The sequence below is a fragment of the Ursus maritimus genome, unplaced genomic scaffold, assembly GCF_017311325.1.
Source record: "Ursus maritimus isolate PB19 unplaced genomic scaffold, ASM1731132v1 scaffold_22, whole genome shotgun sequence".
NCBI classification, from domain to species: domain Eukaryota; kingdom Metazoa; phylum Chordata; class Mammalia; order Carnivora; family Ursidae; genus Ursus; species Ursus maritimus.
Window position 1 is genome coordinate 32,280,509 of NW_024424675.1, and position 22,892 is coordinate 32,303,400.

Sequence of the window (22,892 nt, forward strand, 5' to 3'; positions counted from 1 at the left end):
GTATATTAAGGAACTTTATGTAAAACTGCCATGAATATTTAGGATAAACTAGGGGACAGCAGCGCATTACAGGCTTTCTTGGGCTCCGCCTTGTGCCTCAGTCTCCGGGGTAGAGATGTGACCTTGGACCAATGACTTGACATCTTTGAGCCTCATTTTCCTCCTCTAGTAAAAATGATTATCATGCAGATGAATGAGATGATGCGTATAAAGTGCTTGGGTTGATAAATGCTTGCTGTGCTGTTGTCTTTATCATCATCATGGTATCATGACCTTATCACTAAGAGCATAGACTCTGGAGCCAGGCAGGATAGGTTCGAATTTCGACCCCACCACTTACTAGCTAGGGGACCTTGGCCAAGGTCACTTAACTTCTCTGTGCCTCACTTTCCTGCTCTGTAAAATGAGGCTTATAGGATTATTGTGAGGGCTCAATGAGTTGATGGCTGTAAAGCTGGGGCACAGGGCAAGTGCTGTGTAAGCATTTGCTCCGGACTTCACATAGTTTTCTCCCTTCTGCCCTTAGAGGTCCTTCAGGAGAAATGCTAGAAAATGACAGCCCCTAAGAGAGACAGGCTATTTCCAGACACTGATTTATAAAAGGAATTGGTCTCTGTAACACCAGTTGTCCTAAGAGGTATTTGCTTCTTGGAAGATAGAGAGTCAAAATGCGTTAACAGTGGTGGTCTTGGCAGATGACTGGCCAGATATGAGCTATTTGCGGGGCATGGCCCACCCCCCTGTGGCTCCTCGAACCCTTCCATGGTGCCAGACCGAGAGGACTGATGGTTTCTCTGGCAGGGGCCAGGGGCGTGCCAAGGAGCTCCTGGGATCCCCCACGCCCCTCCCCCACTCACCCAGCGAGTAATGACATTCACGGAGAGGGGAGGGAGGGAGCGAAGCAGAGGGGCAGGCTCCGCGAGGCCATGTGATGCTGGGCGATAGAGAGCCGCCGCCGCCGCGGAGCCTCCTTCTTTCCTCCCTCTGATTCTCGGCTGTCATGGCGACCCCCAACAACCTGACCCCCACCAACTGCAGCTGGTGGCCCATCTCAGCGCTGGAGAGCGATGCAGCCAAGCCGGTGGAGGCTCCCGTCGCGCCCGAGGCGGCCAGCCCCGCCCATTGGCCCAAGGAGAGCCTGGTTCTGTACCACTGGACCCAGTCCTTCAGCTCGCAGAAGGTAGAGCCCGAAGGAGCGAGGGAGCAGAATGCACCCAGTGGCTAGGAGGCTTGGGGGAGGGGATCCAGGGGGCTGAAGGGGGCTGAGGACCCCGGTGAGAGGCTGGAGGGTGGAATGTGGGGTTTCGGGGCCGGAGGGTGGAGGATGCCGGGCTGCTCTCCCGGGAGGTGACTGGCCCTGTCTTGGGCCCCAGGAGCACCGTCCCCAGTTCTGGGAACATCCATTATGCCTCTTTCCCCTCCCAGAAAGACCTGGTCTGTTGGAGGGCTAAAGACAGACAAAGGCAAGGGGAAGGGAATGGCGCTGGGAAGGCGGCCTGTTGAGGGGGCGGCTGCTGCGGGGGAGGGAGGAGGACGCTTTCCCTCGGGATCCAGCCCTCCAGCCCCAGTAGCCGGTGAGGCCTTCCCTCCCACGCTGCTGTCCTGATACTACAGCCCCCCGGGGTCACAGCTCCTGCCTAGCTGAGAGCCTTCCTCTGGCTGGGGCTTGGAGGATCTGTACCTAGTCCTCTCCAGCATCCACGTTTATCTTGAGCTGAGAAGGAAGGAGTTAACCCATCTCCTTAGACCAGCTCGGTTCGGCCCCTAAAAATCGATGTTTTGCTCTTAAAGACACAGACGGCCCCTCCGCCCCTTCTCAGACCCAGACGAGCTGGGGGTCAATTAGGAATCCAACCTGGTGCTGAGTTTTCGGGGTCCCGCTTCCTGGGGGTGAGGGCCAGACACTGCGCTGTAAGACAGCGGCACCTCTAGGGGCGCAATCTCCTACCCTGGGTGGCTGTCCGTCAGTGGGGCATGAATTCAGCACCATGGCCAGGGCCCAACAGCAAGTGCGGCTGATCTCTAAGTGGCGTCCATTGACAGACCCTGGGACTCCTCTTCTTCCTGGAAGATCCTTTTGTTCCATTCACTCATTTTTCAGATGGAGAAACAGATTCCATAAAGAGAAAGGGCCTTGGAACCAAAAGATTTGGGTTTGAGTCTTGGTCCAGGCTCAGTTCATCATCTGGAAAATGAGATGATGATAGTAATAATAGTAATAGTAATAGTAATAGTAATAGTAATAGTAATAGTAATAGTAATAGTAATAGCTACTTCTTCTAATTCCCACCTCTTCTCAGAGCTGCTGAGAGGGTTGTCAAAGAGGCAGTATAACTTAGTGTTCTAGATGGCACTACCCAAACTTGAGCATACATTAGAATCGCTGCATGATCCTGGTTAAAACACAGACTGCTGGGTCCCACTCCAGATATTCTGATTCAGCAGGTCTGCAGCAGTAGCTACCAGTGATGCTGATAAAGCTGATCCTCCTTTGAGTAGCTCCAGTTTAGAGTATAGACTCTGAAGCTAGACAGTCCCCAGTAGAAGAGCCATCTTCCCCAATAATTCACTGTAAAGCTTTGGATAGGTCACCTTGCATCTCCAAAGCCTCAGTTTTATAATCTGTAAAATGGAGCTAATGGCAGTACCTTTCTCAGATGGTTATTTTGAGGGTGAAATAAGGTGACACACAAAAAGTGCTGATAACAGTGCCTGGCACAGGGTCAAGTCTCTGATAATTATAGGTGTAATGATATCACTAAAGTGCTAGGGGAAGGAGGGGTCGGGTTAGCTAGGGCCACTCTGGGACTCATCCATAAATTCTACACGTGCATGCTGAGCACCTACTGCATGCCAGGCTCTACGCAAGTTGCTGGCGGTTTGAAGATGAATCAGACTGACCTCCAGATTTCAGAATACCTTCCCACCCAGAACCTCAGGAGCCAGGCCTCAGTGGCTGGGACTGGACAGGGGGAAGAAGGATGGTACCTCCCATTACCATTCCCCAAGGGAGCTTCCTGCTCTTCCCTTTGCCCCTGGAATATATCCTATTCAGTCTGCCCTCAGGGCTGAGGTGGTCCCTATTCATGAACAGGACTACCCACTGTAACCCCATTTGTGAACAGGCCAGCTTCAGTATCCTCCTGCCTCCCCTTTCAGGACCTTCCTCTTGACTGAGGAAGATGGGTTCTAGGGGCAGTGTAGCCTGGTGGAAAGGGCATGGCTCTGCAGTCAGATGGTCTTGGGTTCCACTCTCATCTTAAGTGCTTACTGGCTGTGTGACCTTGGACAAGTCACTTAACCTCTCTGTGCCTCAATATCCTCATCTGGCAAAAGGGACTTTTGCATCCGACCCTGCAGAATTCCTGAGGGATTAAGGGGTTATGGATATATGTTAAGTGTTTGGCACATAGTAGGAATTTAGCAGGTGAGTTTCCTTCTTTTCAGTCCTGAAGGGCCCTGCCCTGCCTGCATCCAGGGAGCAATTCCCCTTTGTAGAGCATCTGAGAATCCTGTCCTTAATGGTGCATGAATAGCAGAAAATAGCCTACCCCCAAGAGTGGTAGTGGTGGCTTCATGGGACATCCGGGGACTATATCAAAGCCAGAGGGCAGCAGGACAGTGAGGGGGGTCCAGAGCCCAGACTCTGAGGCCAGACTGCCCAGGGTTCAATCTTAACTCTGCCACTGACTGGCTGGGTAGTGCTTAGCCTCTCATGCCTCAGACATCACGTCTGTAATTTGAGAATAATACCAGCACCTCCGGGATAGGGCCATTGTGAGGATTCAGCAAGCGTATCCATTAAATCACCTAGAGCAGCGCCTGGCTTATAAAAGTGCCCAGTAAGCACACTTAACATTTACCAGACAGGAGATCAAAGCCTGACTGTGCCACTTCCCACTGTGTGACTTCGGGCACGTGTCTTCACTTCTGCAAGTCTCCGTTTCCTCCTCTGTGCAGGAGGAATGATACCTACCTCAGAGGGCTGTGAGGATTGAATGATAACATGCATGGCCACACACTTAGCACAATGCCTTCAAGATCGCGTGCTAACAGTGAACTTTCAGGCACCATCATAAGTGATCACCTGGGGCCCCAGGGCACAGAGGAGGTTCTAAATGCAAAGTGTAGATGTTAGCTTGTTTCTGAGGCTATTCCTGCCCCCAGCCTCCTTCTCCCTGGCTGGGGAGGTGGACAGAGGGGTGAGACAGGGAGGGGCAAATATGCAGACATTCTGACTGCTGGCATTCCCACTCACTACCTTGTGACCTCAGGTAGGTCCTGACCCTCTTCGATCCTCAGCTTTTCAACATGAAAATGGACTTGATGTTTGATACAACCTGCATCCCTCCCTCCCCAGGCAGGAAGAACCGTGCTGTCTCTGTGTGTCCCCAGCTCTTTGAGCATCCTTCTGTCTTCACACCAGCCAGTTTTTTAAAAAACCACGATTGTTCTTCATTAGCTGTGTGGCTTTGAGCAACTTAGTGCTGTCTCTGTGCCTATTTCCTCTTTTGTAAAAGGAGCCTGATACTAGTACCTACCTCATGTAAATGTCTTAAAGCAGTGCCTGGCACAGAAAAAGTGCTATATGAGAGTTAGCTATTCTTGTTATTTCTACCAAGGTGAGTCTCTGAGAGCCATCCTTGGCTTCTTGCAACAAGCCCATTCAAGGTTCCCTGACCCCATCCTCTCAGGGTCTGCCGTTGTCTTAGATGTACCTGTGGGGAGAACCTGGCCCAACCTTCTGCCCCCAGCAGTCAGAGGTCCAGACCTGGGTCCTGTCAGAAGACTGTCCCGACACCCAAGACTGAGCAGGTCTTCCAGGGGCCCCTCTCGGACATGGCAGGAGGAAGCAAGAGGTGGAGGGTGATCCCTGCCTCCCACCCTGGCCTTGCCTTTCAAGCTCTTGGGTACTGGCCCCCAGCCCCATCCTTGCTGCACTTGCGCATTTACCCCACCCCACCCCCAGAAGCTCGGGGGTGACAGCTACAGATCTCACGGCTCTTCTCAGAAGGCTGAGTGGCTCACCAGGTCCTTCTGGGAAAGAGCCAGATCCTCCTAATCACCCTAGGCTCTACTGCAGGATCCTAACCATGCCTGGTCATGGACCACTCATCAACAGGGGCAACCCTGTGGATCTTTCTCACAATAATGCTTTTAATGGAATAAAGTAAAATACATAGCATTACTAGAAGGGAAAGCCAATCAAAGTACAGCTATTGACATATTTTTAAAACAAATTCTTTATATAAGTTTCTGTATTAACCCGTTATAACCCGACCTAGTGGCAGGACCGATCACTGTAATGTCAAAGTCACGATGAGTGTAACTGTAGAAATGTGGAGTGATGAAAGTGATTTCTTGTGGTGACAATATTTCAGGCACTGCTAACACTACCATGCTTTGTCGCCTACACTCATAATTGCAGAAAATGCTGTCAGTATGAGATTACTAAAAATAAACATGTAATTTTCCCATCCTAGTTCAAGGAGTCCCTGGATTGATTCATGGACCCCTGAATCTGGGAGTCTTGATTACAAGGCTGTGCATGACCTCCTCTCTTCTCATCTCCCTGTCCCCCCATTCCAGCCACACTGGCCTCCTCGCTGTGTTTCAGATATGCCAGACATGCCCCTGCCTCAGAGCTTTTGTACTGGCATTCCCTCTGCCTGGAACTCTTTTCCTCAGATCCCTGTGTGGGCCACTCCCTCACCTTGATTAATTTAAAAAAAAAAAAGTATTTGAGATAAATACACTGAGGTTCAGAGACTCTAAGTGTCTTTTACAAAGTCACACAGCAGCAATGGTTGGGCAGAGATGCCAACCCAGTACCTTGCCGTTGCCTCATAAACAAGGGCCTGGGTGAGGAGGGGCAGTGCCCAACTATGACTGAAGCACCAGTGAGCTAATTCCATGCACCCACGGGGAAGATAGTCTGCCCAGGGGTGGTTGATGTCTGGTCACTCTGAGTGGTGACCACCTAACTCTGGTCCAGTGTCCGGGATGCAGAGATGGCAGATGGCCTCAGTGACTGCATGCCCTTCCTCTGGGCCTGGCTTCCTCCCACACTCCCCTCCCCTGCAGGATGGCACATGGATCTGGCCTGCAGCTCAGCTAAAGGAGAAAGTCTCCTTGGCTGCCTGCCGGCATGACCCTGAAGCAGCTCCAAGCAAAACTGTTACATCCCTAAAGAGAGTCCCCTCCCCAGGCACTCGCCCCACGTGGCGCCCTCACTAGAGTCCCAGGACAGGGCCTGGGAGTGGTCCCTGGGGGCAGGTGCCCAACCAGGAGGCAAGGCCAAATGTCTGGACCTGCCAAGGGCAGGTTTTGGTTTGGCAGGGGTTTGGTTTCCGTTTTCATCCATTCAGCCGTCCCAGCGTGGCCCAGAGGCTGGATGGCTGGGCGGAGCCTGATCGCCGAGGGTGGAGGATGCCAGGATGGGCAGGAGGAAGGGACTGGGCAGTTGGGCTCCAGCCAAACTCCAGCCCTGACTGCTCTGGGGCTTCTCCAGGGCACTGGCACCACCCAGGAGTTCAAATACACACAAGCGCATCCTCTCTTTCTCATGCACACTCACCTATACATACACGCAAGGACACGCACATGTGCCTGTGCACACTCATAGCCACACTAATGCACATGCCCTCACACGATAATGCAGTTACTCAGACACTCATCCATACACACCCCCACTCATGCACGCATATGCACACGCACTCATCCATACACACCCCCACTCATGCACACATATGCAGGCACGCACGTGCGCGCACACACACACACACACACACACACACACACACTCGTTTATGCAGTTGCCACTCACATTCAGGCTCATGCACTCATACTCTCACATCCCCAGACCAAACAGATGCCTCCCCTGGTGCTCACTCTCTGGCACATGTCCTCCCCCTCTCTTAGACAGAACCCACAGTTCCCTCCCACTGTCTCCGGCGTGGTCCGAATGTAGTGTCAGCTTGCAGCAGGGCGGCGGGGCGTGCCTTGAACACGGAGACCAGCCCTCATTCTACTCATGATTAAAAGGAGACTCAGAGAGGGGCGTGATAGCTCTAAGGTCACATAACATTGCTGTGGCAGAGCTAGGGTGAGGACCTCCCAGCCCCATCAGCAGGGCCTGCTTTTGGCTAATGGAACAAATGAATCTGTGAATGAGGGTTGGGGGTTCAGGGGCTCATTGCCTCTCCCTCCCCACCAAGAAAGGGGTGTTCATGTTAGTGGTGAGGGTGCAGCATGAAGTACTGCTCTAGGACATCAGCCACGGGCGTGGGGTAGTGTGTGTGTGTGTGTGTGTGTGTGTGTGTGTGTGTGTGTGCGTGCGCGCACATGTGTGTGTGTATGAGTATGAGATAGTGATGGTAGAACCCATGTATTAACCTCCTGGGCTGGGACTTCATCCACGTCCTCCCATCTCAACCTCATGCCGTGCTTGAAAGAGTGGATTACATTCCTCATTTCATAGAACCTAGAATCAGAGAAGTCAAGTGACTTGTCCAAGGTCACAAAGCAAATAAGCAACAGAGCCAGGCTTCAAGTCCAGATCTGTCTGCTTCCAAAACCTGATCTCATACAAGTGGCTAAGACACGTAATGCCTACAGTGTGCCAGGCGCTGTTCCGCAGGGACTAAAGTGTCTCATCCCCACAGCAGCCCTCTGCGGGAATTGCTAGTGGGACTCTCATTTGACAGGTGAGGAAACAGAGACACACAGATGTAAAGCATAGTCACCCAGCAAGTAGGTGCTAGAGCTGGGATTTGAACTGACAGGCTGGGCCCCAGTCCAAGGTCTGACCATGATACCATGCTGCCCTTCTGAGTGCTTAACTCCTGGCACCTGGGAGGGAGGCCAGGGACACCCAGTCTGGGTGTCACCCCCAATGTCTGGGGATACCCAGACATTGACATTCCAGGAGAACCACTTTTGCTGGCCTCAGAGATGCCCTCCCTTTCCCCTGAACTGGAGCCATTAGTGGGGAGGAGTGGAGTCACTTGCCATTTTTTTTGCTGGGAGACCTTATACAAGTCATCTTCTTTCTGAGTCTCAGTCCACAGGCAGGGGGCAGTTGGACCAGGTGATCTCTAATTGTCTTCTAGCTCAGAAATGTTGGGCTGGGTGAGGAACAGGCCCCAGCTTCAAGGGTCTCCATTAGCTTCTACCAGCTCAAATGTTTGGTACCCCTTAGAGACATAGGGAAAAACTAAGAAGGGACAGGTCCAGGATTCTCTGAAGGTGACCGCAGGGCAGAGAACACTGGGCTGGGAGTCAGGACCTTTTGCTTCCAGTTTCAGGTCTGTTGCTACCTTGCTGTGTGACTTTGGGTAAGTTACTTGCCCTCTCTGGGCTGTAGTTTTCTGATCAAGAAAAGCAGGGGGGATAGTTCCTTTCTACCCTCTTCTGGGAGGCTATTGTGAACATCCAACAGCCAGATGGGAAAGTGTGGGGCCATAAAAGACAACTGATGTTGGCAAATTATTTTGCACCTTGTTTTGTTTCCTGGATAGTTTGAGAAATTAAGCTATTGATTATGTTGATAAGAATTTCTATGAATTTCCCAGTCACATCTACCCCTGGAGGCCGGGCTGAGCATCTAATCATGATAATGAAATCATGAATGGCGTGCCATCCGTGTACCAGACACTGGGGTGGTACTATTAACACTTCCATTTTGCAAATAAGGACACTGAGGCTCAGAAAGTTTAAGGAATCTGCCCAAACACACACAGCAGAGCCAGGAATCCTATCCCAGGTATGTCCATCTGTGAAACCCAGTCCCATCACCACCAGGGAGCACTGCCCCTTTACCCCAGAGTAGGGTAGGGCTGTGTTCCTCCCACCAAGAGGCTCCAGGCCCCTGGGAGATTCCACCCCCCACCCCTGCCCACCAGGAGCCCAAGAATGAGCTGGAAGCAATGTCACTTCCTGTGTGTGACCTCTGACCTCCCTCCTGCATGCCCCGTCCCTCCGGGCAGAGTGCCCCCCCCACCCCCGCTTCTTCCCACCTTCCCCACTCTGGCCCTGGTGCCTGCAGGTGCGGCTGGTGATTGCCGAGAAGGGCCTGGCGTGTGAGGAGCGGGACGTGAGCCTGCCGCAGAGCGAGCACAAGGAGCCCTGGTTCATGCGGCTCAACCTGGGCGAGGAGGTGCCCGTCATCATCCATCGGGACAATATAATCAGCGACTACGACCAGATCATCGACTATGTGGAGCGAACCTTCACAGGAGGTACGGCTGCCTCAGCCACAGACCCCAGGGACCCCACAGGCTCAGACAGGTTCCCAAAACCTTGGGCAGCCTGAAGAAGCCCACTGGGGCTGTGGCCATGGCCCAGTCTTCCCCGAAGGGAACGATGGGGCTGCAAACAGGGCTCAGATGCCACCCAGGAATCACAGAGCTACAGGCATGGCCATGATCCTTGGGATGCCACAAACCCTCTCCCCAGTACTTCAGGGAAAGGCTAGCGAGCCAGACACGCCCCTAGGAATACTGGGGCTGCAGCCTCCTTTCCCAGGAGCTCGGCAGTCAGAGGCATGGCCACAGGTCCTCAGAGCCCCCAGGCGGGAGCAGGAGCCAGGCCCTCCACAGGGTGTCACCTGTGTGTCACCACAGACAGGGCCCAGATCTTCCAGCAATGCCAGGGCACGGGCAGGGCCCAGCCCCCTGAATCCCTAGAAGCATAGTCAGCGCCATGGGCCCCCTGGGCACCCCATAGACATGGGCCCAAGAACCCTAGAATATTGCAGATGTGAGCAGGGACCAGAAACCCCAGAATCCTACAGGACCCTATGTCTGTCTCCCTCCCTCCTTCCAGCCTGCTTCAGGTTCAAAAGCCCATTGCCTATGGCAGATGCTGCAGACCTAGCTGAGAGGGGTCAGGGCCCAGACCTGTACTGTGTAGAAAGAATATGAATTAGTTGCCAACAATTAAAAATCAAAGAAAGTTGAGTTCTAAGCATCCAGATTTCTGGCTTCTCTTGAAGCCTGGCAACACAGGGCCTAGACCCCCATCAGGCAACAAGCCTGGAGTGGTGAGGGGCTGCCCTTCAGGAGACAGGCTGGCAGGACTCTAGGGAGGTGAGTAGGCAGGCAGGACCACTAGGATCCCCTGTCAGCTGGGTGGAGATTGTATCTCAGGAGCCTGGGGAAAAGGCTGGTCCCTGTGGGCCTCGACATTTCAGGGTTCCAGAATGCTGGGATCAAGGGGTGCGTACCAGAGCCTGGCCTGTCCAAATCAGGGTGGGTAGGGGGCCAGGGCGGGACCCACCACCCCCAGCCCAGCCCCGGCTGTGCCCCGCAGAGCACGTGGTGGCCCTGATGCCTGAGGCGGGCAGCCCTCAGCACGCGAGGGTGCTGCAGTACCGTGAGCTGCTGGATGCACTGCCCATGGACGCCTACACGCACGGCTGCATCCTGCACCCCGAGCTCACCACCGACTCCATGATCCCCAAGTACGCCACAGCCGAGATCCGCAGTGAGTGCCACGGCTTATCCCCATTTGCCCACCTTTCCCCTTAGCAGCAGTCCCCCTCCTCTACCTCCTGCCCCTACCGTGTGTCTCTCGTTTGCCTTCGTCCTCGCATCCCTCCTGATCTCCCTCATCCCTCTCTGCCTCTCTCTCCAGCCCTTTCTCTTGTCTCTGTTAATCTGTCTGACCCTCCCTCTGGGCGTCTCTTGCTTGATCCTCCCTCTGGGCGTCTCTTGCTTGATCCTCCCTCCCTCCTGCTTGCTTTCTCTCCACCACTCTCCCTGGCCTTCCATCTCATTCACTCTGTTTCAAACTGAAATGTCTCTCCCTCTCTGGCTGTCTCATTCCCCTGTCCTGCCCCTCCACTTGTCCTGCCATCCCATAAAGAGGCTATGGGGCTCTCTGCCCCCCAGAGGCTTGTCTTATCCCTAGGGAGCTGGGGCACCATCATAGCAGAGTCCCAGCCCCAGACACGTGGAGTCTGGGCCCAGGGAAGTCAGGACTGTGGTTGGTGATCCAGGGCACTGAGTGACATCAAGGTTGGTGCCACCAAGGAAGGCTGCCCAGATGTGCAAGGCCCCCTGTGGGGTCTCTGATTTCTGATGTAAGCATCACCCGCATCCTGTCCTAAGTGCTAGCCTGGACGTGCCCATAACCTGGCTCATGCTTTTGTTTCCAGCACCTGGTAAATGGGGGTTGGATTAAATCAGATTATCCATCAACAGCCATTTACAGACTTTGCTCCAGGCTCTGTGCAGACACCATGGGGTCCTATAGACAGATGAAGTGTGATGATTCCAAGTAGATACTAGATGCTTAGTAAATGGCCACTTCCTCCCTCTTGAAGGAGTGAGCAGATGTTTAAAAGTGGGAAGGGGCAGGTTGTGGAACTTGATCTCGTCCCTTTAGAGTACCCTCGAGCAAGACTTGGAATTTATCAGCATCATCCTATCTCCATTCAGTCAACAACATTGATGAGGTCTCCTACGACCCAGGCCCTGGGCAGGGGGCTGGGGACAGATGGGGACAGACAGAGCTTCTGCCATCCCAGGGTCACAGTTCCATCACAGGGGAGCAGAACGACAAATGACCAGGTAATTGCAGTGCGAACAGCCTCTCAGGAGGGCAGCCTGGCAATCTGGATCCAACACAGAAAGGCCCGCACCTGGGAGGTGATCCCGTAGTCGCACCTGGATGTGCACGCCAAGAGTCATGTACAAGGACATTCATCGCAGCATAGCTGGTAACAGCACAAAGCTGGAAGCAACCCAGCTGTGCATGAGTTAGTCTTCCCCTACACTGCAACACTTCTAGTCTTCCCATACGATGGAACACCGCACAGCTATTAAAAAAAATAAGCATATGACACTGGGTGTTACATGCAACTGATGAATCACTAAATTCTACCACTGAAACTAATACACTATATGTTAATTAACTTGAATTTAAATGAAATCTAAAAAAAATAAGCATATGGGATGCTCTCTAAGATATATTAGTAAGTAGGAATGAAGGGCAAAAAAAAATGCATCTAGTGTGCTATCATTAATAAATTTAAAAGGGGGTGACATGGACACACAGGTGCTTACAAACACAGAGGATTTCCAGAAGGATACATGAGAAGCTGTTTGTTTTTGGGGAGCAGAACTAAGAGACCACAGATTGAGAGGAGAGATTTACTTTTCACTGCACATTCTTTAATATTGTTTGAATTTTTAAACAAGTATGTATGTATAACCTGTTCAAACAGTAACTGATTAAAAAACTGTTACCCTTGAACCAATGAGTGTTATGGTACAAGACGGTGCCCATCCCAGCCTTGGGGGCACCGGGGCTTCCGAAATGGAGCAACACCCAAGGATGATGAGGAGGTAGAAGGGGAAGGAGAGAGAGAATCCTTTCAGCTTCAGGAGTAGGAGAGGGTGTGGTGTGTTTGGGGAACTGAAGGAAGTTCAGTGTGGATGAAGTGTATAGCCCAAGGGAGGTATGAGCGGCCATGGTGTGAGTCTGGGGAGTAGGTCTGACAGAACTGGAATCTTGTCGAAAGAGCAGTGGAGAAACGAGGGATGGAAAGTGAACATGATCTGATGTGCATTTCATAGAGCTCCCTCCACTGAGAGAAGAATGGGTGCGGCAGTTAGGAGGTCCTGCTGTCATCTAGGTGAGCAATGATGGTGGCCTGGACTTGGTGGAGGCAGTCCTTAAATGCTTCTGGGGGCTGAAGGCCCTTCCTCATTCTGCCATGAGTCATCTGGTGAAGTCTAGAAGGCAGTGAGGGGTCCTGAGAAGGCCCAGCCTGCTCCTCCTTCAAGGAAAGAGATCTCAGGACTCCAGCCCCACTGGGGGAATGAGGGGGATCTCACAGGATACAGAAGTGATCCTTCAGTGATCCCTCCAATCAGCCCAAGGTCTTTCCTGGGCTTGGTTTGCCCTCCTGGAGTCTAAAGAGAGCCACATGTGCAGCCCTAGGTGACTAGCAAGAGAGAAAATGCTATACTTGACCTTCACATTCATAAAATATCAATGAGACTTAATATAGCCCCAAAGCTGAAACGTCTGGGAGTGTGTTTACTGGGTTTTGTATCAGGCCAGGAGATGGGGTGGTAGATGATGAGACATTAGAGGGCAGAAGCTGAACATGTGTAGTCACTCATTCACTCATTCACTCATTTATTCATTCAACTCTCACTAAGCTCTTGTTCTGTGTCAGGCCTGTACTGGGTTTTAAGGAAACAGAGACAAATCTGACATAGCCACTGGTCTCCAGAGACGCAAATTCTAGTGGGAGACATACACATCCAGAGATAAGTACAACATCCAGAGACGTAGCAGTACAGGTTGTGCACTGCACAAGTCCAGGGGGCACTTTTCACATAGATTGTAACATGAATGGATTTGTGCAGTGGAAGCTCTGATCACTGTATTTGCATTTTCTGGCAGAAATCTGTACAATGTACACCGGAGGACAAAGGCATTGAGTGGTCAGACCTCCTAGAGGATCAGGACAGGCTTCATGGAGGAGGTGATCTTGAACTGGATCTAGAAGGGGATTTTCAGGAATACAGGAGAACGATACTCCAGGAGGTAGAAGTAGTGTGAGCGGAGGCCCAGAGGTTTGGGATGGTCTGGCACATTCAGGGAATGCCAAGCATTTGGAGCAGCTGAAATGTTACCACCTGGGGACAGGGACAGGTGGGGCAACTCAGTGAAAGATGGTGTTGGTAAGAAGAGAGGATCCTGCTGTTTTTTTAAGGCAAGTTGAAGAGCTTGGACATTATCTGAGGGCAGCGAGGATCCAGGGATGGGTTTTAAGCAAAGAGTGGCATGGTCAAGTATGTGTGTGAGGAACACCTCTTTGGTGTGAGTGGGGAGAAGGGCACAGAGAGGAAACAGTGCCAGTGCCTTGGGCTGGGTCAGAATCATCCAAAGAGAGATCAATGAAGGGGTCTGAACTAAGGGAGGCAGATGATTGAAAGGGAGAAGCTAAGTATGAGAAAGAATAAGAAGGAGGAATCAGCAGGACCTGGGACTGATTTGGTGCAGGGAGGAGGTGAAGGAGGAATTGAGGACACCCACCCCCACCCCAGGCATCTGGCTTGCCTCGGTGTGGGGGAGGGGTGCTGCAGTTAGGGGAGAATGCAGGCAAGGAGCATGTGGAGCAGGGAAGATGATGAGGTTAGTGGGCCAGGATGAGTTCAAGGAGCCTAAGGGATCTCTAAGTGGAGTTAGGACACAAGGGAAAGGGCAGGGCAGGATTGAGGCACCACTGTCCACATGACCCACCACATCCCAGACTTACTGGCCAAGAATTCTGGAGAAATCCCATCCCAGTCATGGAACAGACCCCAGGATCCTATCCTGAATGATATTTTCACCTCCTCTTACAACTCCCACAATTTACAGTTAGACTCTCAAAGTTAGACTATAGGACACTTCTCTCTCATTGCCTTGAGTTCTATCACTGACCCTCTGTTCCATCACCCTTCCCTTTTTAACATCTTTAAAAGGCCAGTTTTCTCAGGAAGTATAGGGTTAGCATGTTCCTAAATCTTCGGGAAAATTGTCTCACCAGAACGGGAAGTTTCAAGACAGCAAAAGTTTCTTATGGGTTTTCTTGGCATTAAGTAAGTTTTTCCTTGTGGGCTACAGTGAGTGAGCACTAGACTAAGAATCAAGTGGGCCCAAGCTTGAGCCCTGCTTATCCTTTACTAGTGTGGCTATTATTTAGCCTCTCTGAACCCATTTCCTTACCACAGGAAAGGGTGGGGGGAGAAATGCACTGAAGTATGAGTTTCTCCAGGTTTATAACCTCTCCATTTCTGGCCAACATCTCCTCATCTCCGAGTAGTCTCCTCCTCAGTGAGGCTTCTTGATGCTCTGTGGCCCAGGCAGGTGGCCCTCTGTGTCCCACAGTGTTCTGTTCGCTCTTCATTACAGATTGATCATGCTATATCACAGCAATTTCTTTATGTGTCTGTGTCTTCCACTCGCCTGAGCCTCGGGCAGGATGACATGTCATCCGTCCCTACGCTGCAGGCTGTCGGGCCTACTAGGTGTTGGCTGTTGATATTATTACTTCCCAGATCAATGTCTGAGTGGGACCTACCCGTAAACTTCTGGAAGAAGGGGTGGGAGTGGCTCTGGGTGTCAGAAAGATGGGGCCTTCCTTATTCTCTCCCCAGGACATTTAGCCAATGCCACCACAGACCTCATGAAATTGGACCATGAAGAGGAGCCCCAGCTCTCTGAGCCCTACCTTTCCAAACAGAAGAAGCTCATGGTGAGTGCTTCCAGGCCTGTCCAGTTTCCTTCCCCACCATCTTTCCCTTGGAACAGAACAAATGGGAGAAACTCGTTCTAAATAGAGGATCAGCTGATGGCATAAAAGGAAAACAACACGGCTTGGTTTTCCAATCCTGTCACTTACTGGCTCTTTGATCTTGAACAAGCCACTGTCCCACTGGAGCCTTGGTGTCCTCACATCTTAGGTTCTGTCCCTAAAAGCAAAGCATTGGACAGAGGTTCTTGGGTAAGAGTGGCATTGAGGGAGTGTTCTGAGGAGAACCCAGTAAGGGTGGGAGGGATAGGAAGGAAGAAGGGGCCAAGTTTCACCTGATCCCACAGGGAGCTCTGCAACATAAGTGTCACCACAAAGTCAATCCACATGGAGACAAGGGCAAGCCTTTTATACCCCTGTGTCAGTCAGTCATTGGCTACAGATTACCTGGCCGGGACGTGAGGGGTGGGAGATACCCTCCCAAGTATTTCCAGGCAGCCCTTGTTGGCTGAGAGTAACTCTGGAGAAGGGGCAGCAATGAGCTGCTATCAACCGATCCTCACAGCAGCTGGTGTATGAAAGTGCCAGGTCTGGCCAGGACAGCCAAGCTCACCGGGGTGCTATGAGCACCAGATGAGGGTGCTTTTTCTGTAACAGTGGGTCACCCTCTATGCTGAGAGGAATATTTGGAGGCTGGGTTTGCCGAAGGGGGTTTGGGTCAAGCTCCTTCCAGCCCTGGTTATCCAGGCTTCGATGGAAGCCAGCTCAACTCCTCTGGCTCCTGCCTGTCCTGTCCCCAGGCCAAGATCTTGGAGCACGATGATGTGAGCTACCTGAAGAAGATCCTTGGGGAGCTGGCCATGGTGCTGGACCAGATCGAGGCGGAGCTGGAGAAGAGGAAGCTGGAGAACGAGGGTGGGTGCCAGCTCTGGGGTAGGTGGGTGCTGGAGCCCATCCAGTCTACCCGCTCCTGCCCACTCCCAGCCCCTTTATCCCAAAGATCTTAGAGGACCTCCCAGGTGGTTAGGGTCATGCGCCATGGAGGCAGACAGACTTAGGTGTAAGTCCTAGCTTGACCACTTACTAGTTAAGTGACCATGGGTCAGGTACTTCACCTCCCTGGACCTGTTTCTCATCTGTGAAATAGGGATAAGAATAAGACCTACCCCAGAAAGGTGTTGAGACATTGCATGAAATAATACATGTAGGTATTAGGTCAGCGCTTAGCACACAGTAGATGTTTAATAGAGGTTGGTGAAGATGATGATGGTGATGGAGGTGATGACCAGGACCCTCTCACCTTTCCCCTGCTGAAGGATGTGTTATGGCTCTTTCTGACCTTGACTCTTTCTGTCCTGGAGTGGCTCTCTGGACCCTGAGCGTGCCAGCTTCGTTCCCATCTCCACACCTTTGCTCCTGCAGTTCTTCTGCCTGGGAGTACCCTCTCCACACCACTCTGCTCCTTTTTCCTTTTACGTGCTGTCTTTGCCACTGCCCCTCTTTGAGTTTGATTCTGGACCTTCTCATCTTGCTCTGTTTTAGGCGGCCAGTTAGTCTTGTCTCCTCAGTTATGCTAATTTATAGAGCCTACGTGACAGGCACTGCTACATCACAGCCTCACACATGCACACACCATCTGTATGGGGAAGCCGTGGAGCACAGTGTTCGAAAAGATGGGTTTAGGAGCTCCCAGTTGGCTCAGTTGGTAGAGCATGCAACTCTTGATCTTGGGGTTGTGAGTTCAAGCCCCACACTGGGGTATAGAGATTACTTAAAATAAAATCTTAAAAAAAAAAAAAGATGGCTTTAGAGTCAGACAGGGGTTTGAGTTAGAGTTCCGGCTTTGCTGTCTCTACCGTGTGACTTGGATAAGCTGCTTTCCCTACTGGAGCCTCGGTTTCTTCATCTGTAGAATGGGATGGTACTACTATAACTTAATACCATCTTGTTGGACTCATAAAATGTAAAAGCATTCTGCCCATTGCCTGGAACATGCTAGTTTAAACATATGACAGCCAAAGCCTTGCACATTCTCTATTTGAGAAAATTGAGGCTCAAAGAGATACAGGGACTTGCTCAATTTTGTGCAGCTCATAAATGGCATGGTTAGGGCAAGAACAGGTTCCTTCCTGACAGGTGCAGTGCTCTTCCAGCATCACACAACTGAGGCAAGCATAAGGTGCTCATAGATACCTAAAGTCCCGAATAGGACACTGTCAGGAGTTCTAAGGCCAGACCCTAACTCCTCTGTAGAAAAAAGTATGGCAAGGCTTAGTAATAAAAATAGTACGCACCTCAAGCAGGAACTTTCTCCTTTCTGTCAGAGAATGTGCTTGGGGGAGCCGTCGTAGAAGAGTGCTCAGAGGCCAGAAGGTGTGGTGTTTCCATGACTGCCTCTGGGGTCAGAGGCCCAGCTCTGCCATTCTCCCATTGGTTGACCTTCATTACCAGGCACATCTTACATATTTACGGATTAATTTGCTCAGCTGCCCTAACAAAATACCACAGACTAGATGTCTTAAGCCACAGAGATTTATTTTCTCAGTTCTGGAGTCTGGAGTCTAAGGTCAAGGTGTGGTTCTTCCGAGACCTCTCTTGGGCTTACAGAGGCCACATTCTTGTTGTGTCTTCACGCAGGCTTTGCTCCGAGTGCACGGCCCTGGTGTCTGTGTGGCACAGTGTCCTCTCCTTATAAGGACACCAGTCAGATTGGTTAGGGCCAACCCTGATGGCCTCATTTTAACTTACTTCTGCCTTTAAAGGGCCTCTCTCCAAATAGAGTTACATTCTGATATACTGGGGATTCGGGCTTCAACATATGAATTTTGGAAGGCCACAATTCAGCCCATACAACGTATCTTTTTTTTTTAAAGATTTTATTTATTTATTTGACAGATGTAGAGACAGCCAGCGAGAGAGGGAACACAAGCAGGGGGAGTGGGAGAGGAAGAAGCAGGCTCATAGCAGAGGAGCCCGATGTGGGGCTCGATCCCATAACGCTGGGATCACGCCCTGAGCCGAAGGCAGACGCTTAACCGCTGTGCCACCCAGGCGCCCCCATACAACGTATCTTTAACAACACTTCCTGGGGGCCAGGCACTGTGCTAAGTGTTTCACGTAGTTCAACTCATTTAATGCCCCTAGCAACTCTAGGAGGTAAGTAATATGAGTAATCCTTTTTAACAGATGAGGAAACTAAGGCACAGAGAGGTTCAGTAACCTTCCCAAGGTCACACAGACAGAAATGGTAGAGCCCAGATTCAAACCGTGGCTCCCAGAGTCTTGAGTTTTTAAGCGCTAGCTCTGCCACTTCTTCTGTTCTGTTAAGGGTGATAAAATGAAAGCCTACTTCACAGGGCTGTTGTGAGGCCCAGTGAGAAAGTGCGTGTAAGGGAATAAGCACATGGCCTGGCACACGGTATGGAAATGTCCACAAGTATTAGCTGCTGATCTATCAAGGGAGACACAGAGTGTGACCTAGAGGGAGGGCAGAGTGGACAGTCCTGGAGAACAGCTGTAGATGTTCATTCCTCATGCGATCCCTAGGTTGGGAGCCTCCAGACCTCAGTCTCTGTTTTGGTCCTGAGCTCTTCCAAGAGGAGGCAGCATTGTACTGCCCCATGGCAAGATGACTGGGGTTGTTCCAGATGGAGATGTTGGGCAGTCCTTGTGTCCCTCCATGGCTGGGGGAAGCAGCACAGGTCTGCGGAGGTGGCTGGGCCCACTTGGTCTCATTCATCCACTGGGGCAGCCCCAAACTTCCTGGGGGTGATGCTTATGCCCTCCACTTGTTCCCTTGTGAGGCAGGGACCGGGTTGGGAAGTGTTATAATGTCACAGTTGAGAACCCTAGCATGGAGCCGGATGACACCGATGTGGATTCTTGATCAGCTACCTCCTAGTTCTGTGACCTTCTAGAATTCACTTCACTCGTGTGTGCTCATCTACAGAATGTGGATAATAACAGAATCTAACTTACAGGAAAGTTGTGAGGGTTCATAAAGATAATGGGTGTTACCGCTCTCCACAGTACCTGGCTAAAGGTAGAATGTTCTAGAAATAGCAGTTTCAAAAATAATTACTATTATCATTTTTCCTCATTCATTTATTGAAATATTTCTTGGATACCGATTGTGTGCCAGGTCCTGAGGATAAAACTGTAAGTAAAAACAAGACATTGTTCTTGCTCTCGTGTAGTTTATAGTCTTGCGGAGAAGAAAGACATTAGTCAAATAATCCCATCAGTAAAAACAGAATTATAAACAGTGATAAGTATTAAGATTGACAGTAAAAAGAGCCAGGCAAATATGATAAAGATTCTCTGAAGAGGTGGCATTTCAAATGAGACCTGATGGATATGGAAGGGCCAGCCTAGTGAAGAACCAGGACCGGTGTGTCCTAGACTGAGGGGACGCGGTGGTGAGGGGATAGCTGGGAACTCTCCAGTAACTGGCTACTATGTGGTGAGTAATGGGAAGAGTGGCATAAGTGAGGTTGGACAGAGCCAGAGAGATACAAGATCATGGACCTGTATTTAGAATTTAGAATAGACCCATATTTATATTTTATTTATATTTAAAATTTAGTCTATATTTAGAATTTAGATTTTGTACTATGTACAGTCCATCATATGGGAAATCTTTGGAGGGTTTTGAGAAGGGGATTGTATCAGTTAGCTTTTGCTGAGTAACAAATAAACTCTAAATCTGAGTCACTTAAAAGAACCTTTTATTTGGTCATGATTTGTGGTTTGGCAGTTTGGACTGGGCCCATCTGGGATGCCTATCTCTGTCCCACATGCTGGTGGTGGCATCACTCATGTATTTGCAGCGAGCTGGCAGTCAGTGACCTCCCTGGCGTGTCTAGTGGCTGGCTCTCTGTCAGCCGGGCCACTGGGCCACAGGTTGCTCATCACCCAGCGGGCTAACCCACGCACATTCATATGGTGGTGGTTGCAGGGTTTCTGAGAGCAGCAAGGGAGCAAAGAGTCAGCATGCAAACACTTCTCAGGCCTCTATTTCTGTGGAATTTACTAGAGTCCCATTAGCTAAAGCAAGTCTGGACTAAAGGGGTGAAAAGTGAGATTCACCTCCTGTTGGCAGAGGTAGCAAAGCCACGCGCATACAGGAATGGGAGGAACTGGCGGCATTTTCACAGGCCACCCAGGGTGAGACGTTCTGATTTTAAGAGCACTCTGGTTGCCGTGAGAATGGATTTCAAGGGAGACAGAGTGGAGGCTGTCCCAGCAGCCCAGGAGGGACGATGTTGGCTTGGACCGAGGAGGTGGCAGGGGCGATGGGGAGGCGTGGATGGACTCGAGAGGCATTTTGGAGACAGAATGGATTGGAACTTGTTGAGTGGCCGTATGAGGAGGGGAGAGTAAGGGAATGGAATCCAAGATGACTCCTGGGTTTCGGTCTGAGCTACCGAGTGCCATTTCGTGATACGGACAAGGGGGCCGAGTGTATGATTTGGGACACAGTGTGTTCAAGAGGCCTTTCAGACACCCGAGAGGGGGTGTCACACAAGCCATTAGGTATTCTAGTTTGCCTTGTGAAGGAGAGGTCAGAATTTGGAGAGAGATCTGCGAGTCTCCAGCACATATGTGGTATTTAAAGCCATAGATCTGGGTGATTCATCTAGGGAGAGAGTGGAGGGAAACAAAAGAGTCAGGGCTGATGTGTCCTTTGGCTGCACAGCAAATTGCCCATGAATTAGGGGCTGAAGCAGCAACAAAAACTACATTTATTACATCACATTTTCTGTGGCTCATGACTTTTGGAGCAGGGTGGCTGGGTGGTTCTAATTTAGGGCTGTACGATGCAGGTTGCACTCATGCTGTTGGCTGGGGCTGCAGTCGTTTGAGCTGGAGAAGCCACAGCCAAGATGGCTCGTTCACGGGGTTCGTAACTAGAGGTCTCCATTCCCTGCTGGCCGTTGGCGGGAGGCCCCAGTTCCTCACTACCTGCGCTTCTCAATGGGGCCACTTGCGTGTCCTCACAGCACGGCTGCCGGCTTTCCCCAGAACCGGTGAGCGCAGAGAGAGGGGGAGAGGTGGCCACAGTGCCTTTTACAACCTACTGTTGGAAGTCACTGTCACTTCTGCCACATTCTCTTCACTAGAAGCAAGTGACAAAATACAGTCCACGTTCAAGGGGAGGGAGATCGGGCTCCAACAGAGAAGTACAGAGTGGCTCGTGAGTGCATTTTAAAACTGCCACCCCTGCCCTGAGGCCCCCCCATGCCGGGGGAGGGGTAGAGGCAGAGTAGCCAGCAAAGCCGACAGAGTCACCAGTGAGGCAGGAGGACCCTGTGTCAATGGGACCCAGAGAGGGTTGTGTTTTAAAGAGAGCACGATGTCACACGCTGCTGCTGGGAGTCTGAGTGAAGCGAGGGTAGGAAAGCGTCCCTGGATTTTGCTGGTGACCTTGCCAAGGGCAATTTGTGGGAATGCGGGCGTGGGTGGCTGAAGACTGAATGCAGGTGAGGAGGTGAGGGATGAAGACGGCAGGTGTAGGCACCCCTTTTGAGATGTTTGGCTGTGGGAGGGAGTAGAGAGATGGGATGGTGCCTGAGGAAGGATGTGGGGTGAAGAGAGGAGATCCAAGAGCGTGTTTTCAGGTCGGTAGAAAGACCCAGTGGGAAGGAGAAGTCAGTGCTGTAGGACGGATGACACCAAGTCCAGGAGAGGACGCCAGGGGCATGCTCCGGGCCGGGGCCCCGTGGGAAACAGGGTACCTTCAAATGGGGTAAGTTGAGGAGGACTTCATCCAGGGACTGTTCACAAATAGTGAACGGGGTGCCCCGGGCCTGAGGCCTTAAGGGGTGGGAGCAGTTGCAGGATGTTGGACAAAGAGGCTGTGTGGAGAGGGAGACCGCCTGACAGGAGGTCAGGAGCTATGCCTTCCGTCTGTGGACCCGCGGAGAGGACGCTGAGGGAAGCAGGACTCCCACCTCACTCTCGCCCGCCCTCCCACCTCCTGCCTCTGCTCCCCAACAACTTGACCTGACTGGAGCCCGAGGGTTGGGAGCCCCACTGGGGTATCCATCCAGTCGTCCTCCTGGGGCGCAGAGCAACGTGGAGAAGGGAGGAGAGCGGATCTGGAAGGTGAAGGGGAGATGCGCGGCCTCAGCCGATGCAGAGAACCGCAGGGGGCCTGGCCTTGAGTGGGGGGGGGTGGCCGGAGGCAGGGTGCGCGTGCCTGGCTTAGGGTTCACGGTCGAGTGAAGGCTTTCCTGGCTGAAGGCTCCTGTGTTCTGAATGCACGCGGTGGCGTCCCGGTCGGAGCGAGGACGAGGGCCCGGGTGTGAGGAGAGGTGAAAGCTGGAGGGCTGTGTCTGCAGGTCGTGGGGAAGCCAGCCTGCTCCAGAACTCGCAGAGGCCCAGGCGTGCCCAGGTGCCCCCTTGGGCTTTGTGTAATGAATTCGAAGCCTCACTGGTCAGCGCTCTGAGCTGGCAGACCCTGGGAAGGCCCAAGATAGGGTTTGTCCAGGGCTGGGGGCTTTTCGAAGGGTGCGCACAGCTGGAGGAGAGGCGCAAACGGAAGGGTGTCCTGCCAGGAAGCGACCCGTGTCCACGTACGGGGTGGTCGTGGCTCTCAGCATCTGCCCACAGACAGAAACCCAGGCGTGGACAC

General features: G+C 51.8%; 1 protein-coding gene across 24 annotated transcripts in view; it reads left to right on the forward strand.

Annotated features, from left to right (window-relative positions):
- The window catches only part of GDAP1L1 (ganglioside induced differentiation associated protein 1 like 1), a 47,641-nt gene that overhangs the window by 21,170 nt on the left and 3,579 nt on the right, over positions 1-22,892 (forward strand). For 23 of the 24 annotated variants that reach the window (XM_040638343.1, XM_040638344.1, XM_040638347.1 and 20 more), the window contains 4 exons: positions 9,047-9,239; positions 10,312-10,485; positions 15,162-15,259; positions 16,057-16,171. In XM_040638343.1, the coding sequence (XP_040494277.1) occupies positions 9,134-9,239; positions 10,312-10,485; positions 15,162-15,259; positions 16,057-16,171 (493 nt within the window). In that variant the 5' untranslated portion in view covers positions 9,047-9,133. Of the gene's footprint in view, positions 1-985; positions 1,181-9,046; positions 9,240-10,311; positions 10,486-15,161; positions 15,260-16,056; positions 16,172-22,892 lie in introns of those variants that run through there. The other variant, XM_008698085.2, reaches the window with a different exon arrangement.